This window comes from Xiphophorus hellerii, chromosome 20, assembly GCF_003331165.1.
Source record: "Xiphophorus hellerii strain 12219 chromosome 20, Xiphophorus_hellerii-4.1, whole genome shotgun sequence".
NCBI lineage: Eukaryota > Metazoa > Chordata > Actinopteri > Cyprinodontiformes > Poeciliidae > Xiphophorus > Xiphophorus hellerii.
The window spans coordinates 4,578,701-4,593,858 of NC_045691.1; the positions used below are offsets into that span (position 1 = coordinate 4,578,701).

Here is a 15,158-nt window from a genome sequence, read left to right on the forward strand (position 1 = left end):
GCGCCTTCCAAAAATAATGGCTTATGTCATTTTGTGCCAAAGTGATATTTTTTTTTGCTGCTTAAATAAAATTTAGGTATTAAAAAAGCCATAGTCTGAGAACAATAAAAACATAATATTTTTCATAATTCTTGGTGTAACTTGTCTTTTTAAGAAGTTCTATTAAAATACGTTAGAAAAAATGACACTTCAGTTTTTGAAGATTGCAAATATTTATGCAGATTTATGTATTTATTTGCACTAGTGAATGATTATGAGTTCATTGCAAAATTTTCACAAAAAAAGTGGTAGGTTAAAAAACCCCACCACCATCGGGTTAAAGTGACGCTAACTCCCACCTGCAGGTGGCAGTATTTCTTACTTCTACTAACCTGCTGCCTCAGCCTCAGCTATAGGTACAAAAATCGACCTATTTTAGTTTAATTTGTTTGTTGTTGTTTTTTCTTATATATTTTCTTGTATATGTAGTTTTTTGGAAGGGGTTTAATGAAAAAAAAATGCTGCAGAAGTCCCTGCAAATATTTCTAAAGTCTAAACTAAAAAAAATCAGTAATTCTGATTAGGGGGAAAAATTTTTTTAAAATCACAAAAAAAATTATGAAATTCTGAAGGAACTGCAAAACAAAAAGACTCCATGAAGCTCCTGTGCTTTGAGTTGCAGCGATGAGATTGGCCGAGTTAAACAGGTGATTCCACAGCTGAGCCTAACAAAGTGTCCAGTCACGGTGAGTGCAGGCTGTCCCGGCGGATGGACAAAGGATACTGAAGGGCTTGCGGTCCTTGGACTCGGATCTCATGCGGTTGAGCTGCTGCTTGTGGCACACCAGGCTCCAGGGGTTGAGGCTGATCTTCTCCGAGGCCACGCCGCTCTTTGAGTCCAGCATCTGGAACAGGACGTCCGAGCGGACCTTTGGGTCCAGCCGGGGGCTCTGTTTCACAGAACTGAAGCAGGAAAGCAGGTTGTTATCGTGATTTAATGAACTGTCGTCCATTCAAATAAATAACGACAGTCGATATATCACACATCTTGTGAATATTTTTATCATTGTCAGTAGCTGCGTTTCCATTAACAATATAGACATGTTGCATGTTATCGTTTACATCCGGAAATTTCGCAGAATTTTTAATTGAACTGAAACACCGAATTCTGCAACACATTTACATGTTAAGTTTGTCAAAGTCAAGCTAGCATAACTGAGCTACTTTCCTCTCCCTCGCTATTTCTTTAGAATTAAAACTTTTTCCTGACCTTGCTATCTAGTTGTCATAGTGTTGACAATTAGTAGCAAAGCACCACCTTCATTTTTATTTTATAACATCACGCATACATTCAAGATTTAGCGTGTTATATTGACAACTTAACAGCTAAAACCAATGCTAATCATCACCAGCGAGCAGCTTTTTGCCCTCCAGCTGGGAGGTGGAGAGCGGATCTTACGCATGTGACGTCACGCTGCAACTCGTCTATAATCGAGCAACTTGACATTTCTAAAATCAGCTTGCTTAATGAATGAGGTAATTTTTGTTGTTGTATTGAAATTGGTTTATTTTGCAAAACTGCAATGGAAACATGTTATTTGCATCATAAGTCACGTGATCAACAACAGTTACTACTGTGGAGAAGACAAAGAAAAAGGTGACAGGAAGTAGTAGGACAACTGATGGTGCAGCATTTTCTAATTACTTACAGCATGAACAAACTCAAGAAAAGAAAAGAAACTAAAACATGGGAAAACTCTTCTGCATTGTTTCTTATTTAACTGAAACTATGCAATTACAAAAGTGTTTTTTTGACATAAGCAGAATATTTGTAAAGTTTTGCAATGGAAGCGCAGCTTAGTGATGAAGTGAACAGGTTGTTACTTGCCTCTGCTCAGCCCGCTCCTCCCTCTGCTCGGCCTGCTCCTCCAGCTCCTCCGTCATGTCCTCCATGTTGTCCACGTACGGGTACGCCACCAGGTTGATGGAGTCGTCGGAGTCGCCTTCGAAGCACACCAGAACCACGCCTGACAGACAGAACCAGAGACGATCAGAAACAATTGGTTATAAAGCTGCTGAGCTACTTTGCTAGTTTGGCAGAAAGCACTACAGTGAATATCACCGATATTTATTACCCAGTGGTGGAGACTAGTTGTAATGCACTTGTATTATTTTTAAGTTAGATAGGATCAAGGCGAGAGCTAGTCCTAAGCTTGTGGCTTGTTTATTGTTGTCATAGCAACCCCATTGCAACTGCCTGCCAAGATGGCTGTCAGCTACAAGTGTGACGTCACGAGAACTTTTCCACAAGTTATAGGGACTCGTTTAAAGCAAATAATTTTTTAACATTGATGATTGGCATATTGATGATGACTTATAACGAGACATTTTTCCATGTTTCAAGTGAAATGATGTGCCAGAGTAACTAGAACCTTTTCATCATTACTCAATTACTATTGACTTAAGACAAGCTCTTAAATCTTGTTGAAAAGTTACTTGTTAGTTGTGTCTGATTTCAAGTGGAATAAAACATTTGCAGTAGAAACTAGACCAAAAATACTTGGTAAGATTTTGTGTTTTTGTAGTCCGTTGTTTATAAAAGTGCTTCAGATCCTCAGTGTGATTAAACATTTATTCAAATTCGGCAGATTTTCCTAAGCTGGACTAAGTATTGGGTAGCGCTCTCACCCACAGAGGCAAAAATAAACAAATCAAACCATTAAGTCCTCCTACTTCAGATCTAATTTTCCTATTTATTTCCACAGAAACCAGGTGGAAACTCCCTCCGTTCATAATAATGTCACAATGAAAGTCAGCTCAGCTTCTCTTTCATGTAATTAATCAAACTTTCCACCTGCCAGCATCTTCTGCAGAGGCGCCTCCATCTGCAGAACCACTGAGCAGCGCAATGTTTCATCAGATAGTGTCAGAAAATATGTGGGCAAAACAACCTTGACGGCTTGGAGAAGCTGCTCCTGGGCAGCTGTCTGTCTGCTGTTATTTAATCAGCAGGACAATGGCAGCAGGCAGGGATCCAGGGCTAAATATAGGCTGGCTGGGCGGCCGTCAACATCAGGGAGGACTGGTGGGAAAGCAGACCCACCGGAGAAAATATTCGGCTTCCCTAACGGAGTCAGACCTGCAGAGGGAGTCAAATATACCTGAACTTCACCTTCCTGACTCAGATTTTAGAGAGTTCCCAGAAAGTTGCTTTTTTTTCTATGGATGGAATAAAATCTGCAAACAAATATTTCTCCATAGTTATCGCTACAACAGCAGCTCTGATTGGTTCTTTTTCTTGACTTTTGTTCATTTCTTTTGGTTCAGTCGCTGGATGCAATTATTCCCTCTGGTCTGGATGCTGTGCAGCTTGGGAGGATTTTTGCTCCTAACTTTTAACTTTTAGACAACTATGATGTGTAACCATGGTAACAAGGTACTGTTTTTACAAATGGAAGCAGCTAATTAGAATCTAAAAACTCAAATAACACCTGAACATTTTACCCCAAATCCCAGAGGAGTTGAAAAGGAAATCTTGATGGATGCAGAACGGGAGGAACCATCAGAGATCGGATCCTCATTTCCACCAGAGTTCTACCCAAACGGCCAGACAGATTCAAAACGAGGAGCAGCAAAAGCAAATTAGGTGGATTAGCAGCTGTCATGTTATCGGACTTCTGTTTTATTTTTTATATTTTGTGTTATTTGTGTGATAAAAAAAGTTTTCACATTTTGAAATTCATCAGAACCAAAAGGAAAATTATTTTTATCACTGATCTGCATCTAATCAAATTTATTGATATTTATTGATGATGTCATGGATAGAAAATGTGGAGAAAATGGTAAAAGTAGCAATCCTGAACACTTTTAGCTTTGGGATGTTGTCGCTGTCAGGATAAGACTTTTTTCACGATGTAATGAGAGGTTTGAAAATCCCTGCATTACCAGCAGACTAAAGATTTTTCCTTTTGCATCCTGTGGGAACAGGAAGTGCTCCAGTAGCACCAACATGTCTGTGCTTCTTATCCATTTTCTTTAAAAGCCTTTCAATCCCTCCCAGGGACATAACCTCACTAAACTGCATGCATTATTTCAGATGATTATGGAGTAATTTCTCCAAACACAACCGAACGTCTGGCTTTCAGAGCTTCGTCTCAGTATTCGTGTTTGTTTAAACCAGTGCTTCTCAATTCCAGTCCTCAGGCCCCCCTGCTCTGCATGTTTTAGATGTGCCTCTATTCCAGAACAGCTGATTCAAATGATTGCATGACCATCAAGTGCTGCAGAAACCTGTTGATCACCCATAGATTCAATCCAGGTGTGTAGCAGAAGGGAAACACCTAAAACATGCAGGGCAGGGAGGTCTGAGGACCGAAATTGAGAAACGCTGCTTTAAACTGTGAATTTGTCCCATTAAAGCTTGCTGTGATTTATTCTAACAAAGAGCTCAGTAAGGAAATGGGTCACGCTGGTTTCCACAGTTTGTGTCATGTCCTGGTTTTGGGAATGACTGCAGCAGGATTGATGGGACGGTTTACTCTCTGTCTGCCGTGGTACTGCTGGTCGACGTGTTTGGCTCTCTGGGTCCGGCTGAACCATCACAACAAGCTGCTAGGTTTGTGCTTTCACTTTATCTATCAGTCCAACTCAAACTCTGAACATTATTCACCCTCTATTTTCTTTCAAAACACCCAAGTGTTTAAGGTCATGAGTAAAAAAAAAAGGAAAAAATTTCTAAATCTTTAAAGGGAACTATTATGCAAAATTTACATTTTGCACGTTTTTGTACTTCCATTTTGGACTCTACTGCTCCTAAAAACAATTCAAGCACTTAAAAAAAAAACCACCAAACCGATTCTGGTAATGCGTTAGTATTTTTTGGTGTCTGGAAAACAAGCCATTTCAAAAATCTCTCGAATCTTGAGTAACACTTTGCCATTGCCTAGCAACCCGGTCCATTACCTAGCAACCCTAGCAGAGTTCCAGCATATTTAGTCAGCTGGTTTTACCGCTGCATGCGCTGTATAGTGGCTGCTGAAAAAAACAAATGTTTTCTTGTTGACTTTGCCGTCCAGAAACCACTTGCTGCGTTATTATTGGTTGAGCAGGAGGTTCCACTGATGCTTTTCAAAGCTATACAGTTGTATAATTGTTTACCTGTTTGCAGGTATTTTTATGTTGGAGTACAAACGTTGAGTTGGGGGCATGGCCAGCAGCAGATCATTTGGATTTAAAGTGACAGGACGCCCTAAACCAGCTCAAAATACGCAGAGCTGAGCAGAATAAAATCTCGATCTAAAAATGATCTTGTGCAAAAAATGTTATGAACATGTTTTATTTTGTACAGATCTATACTAACCTGTTCAAGAAAGCATAACAGGCCAGCTTTAACCCTTTCATGCATAGCGGTCACTACAGTGGACAGCTATCTAAAAGCCATTTTCTTCTGCTTCCTGTGGATTTTTATGTTATAAATGCACACAGACCACTGAAGTGGACACTAATGCATCATAAAATATACCATCAACTACTGGCCATCAGCTGCAAATGCAAGAAATTATTTTTGTTAAATACAATATGGCCGACAGACAAAAAAGCATGAGAACAGACCCGGTCCCTCCTTCTACTGTAGACGACTCTTGCAAGTAAAAAAAATATTGTGACATCAGATAACCCCTAAGGAACAATACTACTGATGTATTTTTCAAATAACAACTTTGTATTTGGACAAAATTACAATTGATCACATAAAAAATAAAAAAAAAAAAAAAATTAAAGAAAAAAGCCCCCCCCAAAAAGCACTCCATCTTTGAACAGACTGATTAATAAGACGCCTGCTCCATCAACCATGAAGTATTTCTACTAACACAGGGAACAGGACCAACGCTGTCGGCGTTTGTTTGGGTCTGTTTCTACATCATCAGTTTGTCAGGCAGATCCAGCAGCAGCCGCTGATGGAGAACAGAGCCGCTACGTCTCCTCTTCCACTAAACATCCGGATCTCCTTCCTCCTTTGCGTCGTTCTGCCACTCCAGCCGTTTAGCAGGGAGTTATTCTGAGCTGAGCGAACATTACTGGACCACAGAGAGACTAACTAAATTAGTTGATGATTATTTTGATAATTGATTAATCAATTCAGTTCCAGTAATATGCGCAGCAGGTTTCATAATGCTGCACTGAGATGAGGTCTGGCGGCATGAAGAGCCCAGCGGTTCTGATCCGAAAACATCAGAGAGCGGCCACTGACCTTTATACTCGGAAGTGAACTCCTTCATCTCAGGAGGCAGAGACTCATAGAAGCGCTGCTCTCTGCTGATCAGAGGCTTACACACGGTGTGGTCATCGTACCACATCATGCTGGTGTGACCCCCCACCTGCAACACAGACACACACACACACACCACACACACACACACACACACACACACACACACACACACACACACACACAGGCATGAAAAACTGCCATGCATCCTGGATTTACAGAACTAAACAAAGAACTGCGAAAACACAAAATCTATAAGTATTTCTAGTCTAGTCTCTAGTGCAAATCTTAGAACACTTGCATTAACTTAGAAACAACTTTTTAGCAAGACACAGGCGTTTGTTTTAAAGGTGACCGGTTATGCTTCCTGGAACATGTTAGGACATATCTAACATGTTCATAGTGATTCTTGGATAATGAGATTTCAGTCTGGTCAGTTCTGCCTCTTTTGAGGTGCTTTAGGGAGTCCTGTCACTTTAAATCCAAAATGAGATAAAACCAGCTGACCAAACATGCTGGAGCTCTGCGGGGGTTGCTAGGTGCTGATTTGTGACTGTTACATTCAGAAAGTTTTTGGAACAGTTCGTCTTCCAGACACACAAAAAACATTTACTTATTGCCAGAAAACAGCTGGATGGTATTTTTTTAAAGTGATTTTAGTTAATAATTCCTTAATATTGATGAAAAAGTACTAAATTCACTGGCTGATTATTTCACTTATGGGAAAAATCTCCCATAAGTGTTTTAAGTGGAATCATCCGACAATGGAACTAGAACTTTTTCGTCAATATTAAGGAGTTATTGGCTGAAAACAAGCTGCTATGTCTTGGTAAAAAGTTACTTATATGTTGTGTTTCATGTGTCTTAATTCAAGTCTACTAAGATATTTGCACTAGAAACTAAAATATTGGAAAGATTTCTGTTTTTGCAGTGTAAAAGTCAGGTTCTTTGTATTCAGGGCTTTTTGTCGGGTGCAGCCCACCTGGTGTATGAAGGGCTCCAGAGAAACGCCTCCATCTTGTGGGTTAGGTACAGCCCCAGGGGGAGGCTGCGCCAGACCGAATAGCCACTTAATAAAGCGTCCAATGATAGTCCAAACCCCCGTCAGAACCCCGACGCACTGAAGTTGGATGCTGGGAGACAGGATGCGGGGGAACCACAGGAATCGCAGGGTGTCAGTCAGTGGGGGATCGCCGCTTACTGCAAGGACAGGAAGTGACACAAAGCAGAGACTTAATGATTCATAATATCAGAGAGGCGTTCTCTTTCCTGGTTCCCTAAAAGCTAAAACAATGTGTCCTAAAAACAGAAGGAGGCCAAACACGGTTCCTAGGGACCGCCAGATCCAATTAACCGTTTTCTAATGAAGCAGAGTAGAAAACATCTGAACAGACTCCAGCTTCCAGTCGTAGCCTGGAGGAAGAGGTCACCTGACTTCCAGGAGAGCCGACATGTTGACACGTTTAACTGGGGCGGGACGATAAATCAATCTTATCAATTAATCACTTTTTTGGTTTTTAGTGTTTGGAAAATCTGGATTTTTTTCTCATCAATGAACTCCTGGGGTTTCCCAAGTCCAGAGTGACGTTAGCGCGCCCTGGGCCGCCATCTTGTTTTACAATTTCTATCTATTTGGACTTTGAATTCAGGTCAACTCTCTGACAAAATATTAGGGCCAGGCTGGAATTTTTCACTTTTAATTGCAAGTAGAAAATCATCAAAATTAACAGAAATAAAAGCTTGAAAACATGATTCTGAGTGCAAATAATCCATATAAAATTCTACAAGTAAAAAATGTCACTGAAATAAATAAAAGTTTCAATTATTTTCTAATTTACTTAGGGCTGCAACTACAAATAGTTTTAGTAATCAATTATAGATTTAATCTTTAAAAATTCTGACATTCTATAGATTTTTAATGTAGCCACTTAAATGTTTTATAGAATATTAGAAATACAATAAAATATGCAAATAAGTAAAGAATGAAACCTTTTTAAAAAATAACAAAATAAACATTTTATTGCCTAAAATGGGCCACCAGCATTCCCTTTAGTGAAACTAAATCAGGGTGAAGCTAAATCGATACCATCTGAAGAATTTTGATTAAAACATTATTTACAAAATGTGTTTTTATCTTAAATGCAAAATGTAGATATATTTTGTATATTTTGGCTTAATTACTGCTCTGAATATGTTCTTTCAGCAAATGGTCCTTTTTCTGTGTGTATGCTACAGTTAACAATCGATCGTTAAATTATTTGACAATCATTTTAATTAATCGTTTCAGTTCATAAACAAATATTTTCACAGTTTCTTGTTGCAGAACTAAAGAACCCACAGAGTCCTGATGTCAACCAACATCTCAAATGACCCAGAGTTAAAACAATTAGATCCACCAGAACCAGGACCAGAACCAGCAGTGCATGAGGTGAACGTCCTTGTGACAGGATGGGAGTGACCCAAGTCCAGTGTGTCGTCACGGCAACAAACGCTTTAACACAAACACGACTCTTCGCAGGGTGCAGAAATATAACCGCAGCGGAAAAAACTCCTGTCGGATCTTAAGTCACAATCTAACCTTGACCAAGCGAGCGCGCACACACGCCCACACACACACACACACACACACACACACACACCACACACACACACACACACACACACAGAAACCCAGTCTTTCCCATGAGCAATGCATTTCAGTTAGAGGAGTGATCTGTAAACATTGGGTCACATCTGCTCTGGGATCAGCAGAACCTCTGAGTCGTGTCCTTCAAGGAGCCGCCGTTTATTTTACCGATCAGGAACATGTTAGCTTTGCAAAACAGCAGCACTGCAACTAATGATTATCTAGTAATCGATGAATCTTTTGATTATTTGATTATTTTCAGGGTTAAATCTGATTAAAAATATTGGCACATTCTGCTGATTTTTATTTAATCACTTAAGCCTTTTTTAATACAATATAAGAAATGCATATTAAGATTAAGAAAAAAATATTACCTGTAAGCAGTCTGCATAGTCTGCATGCTGGCTCATTATTTAAGTTTGATCCGTTCAGACTCTTTGGGTCTGTAACATAAGTGCTTTTTGTTTAATGTAGCTTAAAAATCTGCTTTAAGCAACAAGAGGTGGTCCAGTAATGATCAAACCAGCAGAGGAAAACCTCGTTGTTTCAATGGAAAAAATGATTTTATTCATCTAGCAGCTGGGAAGGCGCAGGACGATATTAACACCATCGTATTGTTTTTTTATTTATTGTGATAGATTTTTTATCATGATAAGAATTTTGATTAATTGTTGTCACAATAAATTCCCAATAATGATGTTTAAAACATCCTAAAATTGTACATATTGGGATTGTTTCTCCAATGATCGTATCAATAAATTTGAAAATATAATTAAATACCATTACTGTGTAAAGTTTATAATATAAATCTCACTTTTTTAAGTGACTGGAGTCCTTAAGTAGAGCATTATAAATATTAATGTTTTGCAAGAGCGGGATTTGTGTTTGTGGGGCTATAATTGCATAGTCAGTTATTTAGTTACCTAAAAAATAATAATAATTTTATTGTTATTTTAATCATTATCACAATAATACCACAAAATATTATGATAAAACTTTAAGTCCACATTGCCCAACCCTAATTAATGCTGTTTAGTTCTTTATTTATTGTAAATCGTATCGTTATCATGGTGCATGACTGTGTGTGTTGTGAATCTGTCTGTAGTCTAAAGTCCTTTGAGTTGTTGTACAACTACGAAAGCTTTATTTAAAATTTATTCCATTTATGTGTTAACATAAAATTATATTTCTGTTACCATTGTGACAACAAAAATCTACTTATTACTTCATTGCTGTCATTTTTAGGTAACTGTGGCTGTGACTGAACAGCGCAGCAATCAGAGTCCCACAAACACAGATATTGATCTGGAGAAACATTTCCATATGGAGCAGGTTACATAAAGACATGAGTTATGTCACCCAGCAGCACGCAGTGACTGCATTTAACCACATTTTATAATTTATTGATGCTTTCATGGAAGAAACAGTGGAGAAAATAGAAAAAATAATCAACAATACAGTCCGTTTTATTTTTAAAATATCATTCATTAGAATTTATCGTTACAACAATAAATGAAAATTGTTACTAGGTATGCAAGTAGTCAATTAATGAGTTATTGTAAAGTTAATTGCTCCCATCGATTGACAAACAATTAATTGAAAATCTGCCACTTTCTTAAAAACCCGACTTTTTCCATTTTATCAGGAGGGAAAACCGTCTTTCCATAGCATAAAGGGCTACAGTTTTCATGTGCTGAATTTGAAAAAAGAAGCACATCATTATAGTTTAACATTCTTTGTGGGTTAAACACAGACTGAATAAACAGAAAGATGTGGTTTTCTCCCGTTATTAAACTTAGAAAGACCTCAAAATCAACAGAACTTATTGGCATCGTGTTTTTATGTCATGTCACTTTTTTTGCGTATTGTCCTTTGAATTGCCGTTATCATCACATCCTCATCTTCGATAAAAAACTGTAATTTTAGGTTGAAAAGTTGACACTGCTCAGCTGAATGAGTGCCTTTAAGCTAATAACTTAATGATCTTGTCATGCATTTATATTTCTAAGCAGAACCGTCAACTGGCTCTGCTTAAGGATGACCAGCGGCGCCCTCTGATGGATGGGAGAAGCTCCAAATGGTTAATTGTTTCCATTCCTAATTGTTACATACTTTTTCAGCCGATATGATACATTTTCTTTTCTTTGTTGAGATTTAGCCAGTGTTCTGCCATTTTCTGAATGTTTTAGCATCACAGCCACTGAAACATAAATCATCAGGGTAGGTTTGGAGTCTCTCCAACTGGGTAAACATGTTATTGTTATGAGAGGCATAAATATAGCATCCTTGCAATAATTGGACACACTGAAATTACAGCGATGATTGTAGCTGGATATGTTATGCAGCAGTAGTGTGCAGATCTATTATGCAGAATTGGTACCAGTGCAAAACATGCATCTATTTTTTATGCTGCTAAGGATTAAATGAGGCAGATGACTCACTGGTTTCATTGGTCCAGGGGTTTGCAAAGAATTAAAACAGTCAATTAATTTTACAATAATTTTTCTATAATAAGGAAATAGTAATAACTCACTGAACCAAGAAGGAAGAGAGACTAACATCTCAATGCCTTTATTTACACCATATGAGCATATCTTCTCTGCAAAATCAATCACATTTCTGGACAGTTGTTAAAATAAGAGCAGATCAATCAGGGAGCTGCTATATGTCCCAACTGCTTAAAGGAATAATGAACCGCCTGATTCAGCAGCCAGAGCTACTAAATTATCAGTGTGTGTGTGTGTGTGTGTGAAGGGAGCCCTCGTTGTTTATGGGTTTCTGTGTCTCTGGGGAATTGATGGAGTGACAGGTGTGTGTCCGGGCTGCTGGAGAGCAAAGGGACGTCCTTTCATGTGTGTTAACCCAACACACACTGGACTATTTCAAAAATCCAACTGACCTCAAATACATCAGGAGACGACCTCTCCTACTGCTGTAATCTTCATCCTAATATATTTTCACAAACTATTTTTCTCTCCTCCGTTAAAGTTAAAATAGAAACAGTCTATTAGGTTTTTATTAATCACGATTTGTTGCTTGGTCTAAACCAGTGATGCCAAAAGTCAATCCTCAAGGGTTTGGGTTTTTTCTCTGGTTCAACATTGGATAAACTTTCTAACTCTAAATCATTTGTGAAAAACTCACCTATTCATATTTGTTTCTGTTGAGCACATTTAAAATATTTGTAAGTAAATGCAGCTCAGGAAGCTGAAATACCCAGACGCATCGTTCTTGATACGCCATTGGCTGCCGTTTGTAAAGCAGCCAATCTAGGAGCGCCATTCTTGTTCCATGGCGCTGATTGACTGAACCCCAAAGAGTGGAGATAAGAAAAACTGGGTTTGCTTCTGCGGTAGCACCAAGACTATTTCCACTGCTCTTATTAATGCATATTAAGGGATTATTAAAACAGGCAGTTACAAGCATTTTTAGACGAGGTCTCAACAGTTTGCAGGCCGATGTGACCACCATGGGGTCCACTATGTTTACATCTATGCTTTATATTAAAAAACCTTCAAGAACAGCAGACTATCCCTCTTAGAGTGCTTTGCTGCCTGGTAGTCTGGTATGATCTGTTCAGGAACTAAAATTACAACATTCATTACATTTTGAGCTGCTCTATGTAAAACCAACCAAACTAATTGAAAAACCTGTTCTCCTCCTTGCCTGTGGGGGCGCTACACCAAGAACCACTGAAGGAAACAATAGAAAAACCTCTTAAGACACTGAACGCAACTTTGTTCTTTGGAAAATTTAAACAAAAATGTAGAGATATCACATTTTAGCAGGTATCCTACATTTTAGTAGGATTTCTCTTTTGTCTTTGGTAAAAATAATAAAAAAAAAAACATGAGCCATTTCTCCTGCTAGCGCTAAACTAGCATGTTTGTTTTGGTTGTATTTATCCAGAATGCCCTGCGCTGTAGTCCACTTCCTGCTTTTGGAGCGGTCTTCAGTCCGCTTGGCGTTCACATATGCATTCAAACCGAACCAGAGTTCACTTCAACCAAACCGAGACAGAGGTTTGTAGGCGGAGCAGATTATGAGTTCACACCTCCCCAAACAAACCGGACTTTCTAGAGAAATGGAGGTGGAGTTGGATTCAAGCAGACCCAACAGGGCTGGTGTGAATGAACAGTTAAAGATATGCTTACAGTAGCTGACGATCAGTTAATTACGTATTTGACAGGAAAAACTCTCCCTCTCTTTTTACTCCTTTGGGTTTTATTTAGTTTTTCACAAACTGCAGCAAAATTTTGCATCAGCTTCTGTTAAAACAAAACTAATGTAATCATTAGACCTAAATATCCTCTTATTTTACCATGTTTTACTTTTATTTACCCATTCTTTGATGTTTTCTTTTCGTTTTTTCAACCAAATTAAATCTAAAAAATAATCACTGTGGCTTAGCCAGGCCACAGAAAACAACCTTTCTGTCTTCTATGTTCTACAAAAAGTCTTCAGCATTATTAACTTCTTGTTTCTCAGCACTCTGTCCACCATTCCAACAAACAAGCAAGCAAAGGTAAAAACAACATCACATCTAATCTGACCCCCCATGTCCTTCTTGGTGCGGTGAGCAACCTGATCAGACAGCCAATCAGCTTACAGGATCTGTGTGAGCATATCTTACATCATCAGCAATCACCGGGACAAAGCCGCCGGTCCGCTTCAGCTCTACAACGCTGACAGACTGATTAAGCAGCTATTTCAAACTGACTGACCACAGGGCTGGGTGTGTGTGTGGGTGGGCGTGTGTGTGGGTGGGGTGTGTGTGTGTGTGTGTGGGAATCCTTCGTCCTTCACTAAGTCACAGATGAAAGAGCCAATTAGGGACTTCCAGAAATATCCAAGAGTTGAAGTAAACAGTTTTAGTGTTTTTGGAAGTGAACGTTTTCAGCGTATCTGAGGACAAATCAGCAGTTTTTAAATTATTATTATTTTCTAACACCCTTGTCCGTAGCAGAGTCAGGAGGGGTGCTGGTGCCCATTTCCAGCGAACGTTTCGGGTGAGAGGCGGTGTCACCCTGGACAGGTCGCCAGTCCATCGCAGGGCAACACAGAGACAGACAGGACACACAAGCAGGAACACTCACACCTCGGGAGAATTTAGAGAGAGACCAATTTACCTAACAGTCATGTTTTTGGACTGTGGGAGGAAGCCGGAGTACCCGGAGAGAACCCACCATGCACAGGGAGAACATGCAAACTCAGCAGTTTCAGGGAATCGAACCCAGGACCTTCTTGCTGCAAGGCAACAGTGCTACCAACTGCACCACTGTGCAGTCCAAAAATTATTATTATTATCTTTAATAAATAAAACACATGTGAAGTTCTGTTCAGATTCCACTGTAGATAAATGTGCATTATTTCATCAGAATCACCTGAAGAACTGAAACTGCTGCAGAGACGGTTTTCTATTTTGGTCGGACTGACTCTGTGAAGAGGTTCGCTGAGGCGTTGCAGGCGTTCAGTACGTCAGAGGAAGAACTTTTCTACTCCTTAAACTCATTTTTGGAGCAAAGCAGGACAGGTTTGACGTCAGCGTTCAGTAAATGACAAAAACCAGAAGAAAAACATGTAGGACACAGCTTCATCATTCAGGGCAAACGTTAAGGAACAAAGATTTCTGTTCCAAGAGGAACCATAAAATACCATAAAATTTTTTTTGTATTTTGTATTTTATTGAACGCAGCAAGTTACAATTAAAATCCCAGCAATGCAAACACTAAATGTTCAAAGGAGTGGGTAGAAATATAAACTTATTAAAACCCACCCCTTCTCATCACAAAATGATCTCATCCTATTTATATGTTTTGTATCAGAATACCTTCATTCTACTTTCAGATTCTTGCAATTTCTTTAGTCTCAACTAGCCCTTATTTTGAAAGACAATTTTGTTTACAGAGACTTTATCATTCTTTTTATTTGTTGTTTCTGTTTTTTATTTTGGATATTTAAAATATTTTCCAGTTCCATTGTTAAATGTTCATCAGAATTTAAGGTTTATTGATCTTTGAGAATGTGTTCCTGCATTATTATGTCATTACCATCACACTCCTTTATAATGGTCTCAAAACAACAATATTATCATTCATTGGAATAACTTCTGGGATAATTTATTGTCCAGCAAATTTTGTTACTGTGACAGGCCATGTCACCAGATGACTCAGAACCATCCAATCACTGAACAGATGCCTAGAACAGATAAATGTGCCAAAACCTTCTCCAGTTGAACAGAAACAAAACTGAAGTTATTTTCTTTGGACCTAAAGAGGAACGATCTAG

The 15,158-nt window shown here is 38.8% G+C and overlaps 1 protein-coding gene across 2 annotated transcripts in view; it reads right to left on the reverse strand.

Annotated features, from left to right (window-relative positions):
• The window catches only part of LOC116710859 (inositol hexakisphosphate kinase 1-like), a 28,333-nt gene that overhangs the window by 7,516 nt on the left and 5,659 nt on the right, over positions 1-15,158 (reverse strand). For both annotated transcript variants that reach the window (XM_032550136.1, XM_032550137.1), the window contains exons 2-5: positions 7,227-7,444; positions 6,227-6,353; positions 1,868-2,006; positions 764-942 (exon numbers count right to left, since the gene is read on the reverse strand). In XM_032550136.1, the coding sequence (XP_032406027.1) occupies positions 764-942; positions 1,868-2,006; positions 6,227-6,353; positions 7,227-7,444 (663 nt within the window). The remainder of the gene's footprint in view (positions 1-763; positions 943-1,867; positions 2,007-6,226; positions 6,354-7,226; positions 7,445-15,158) is intronic.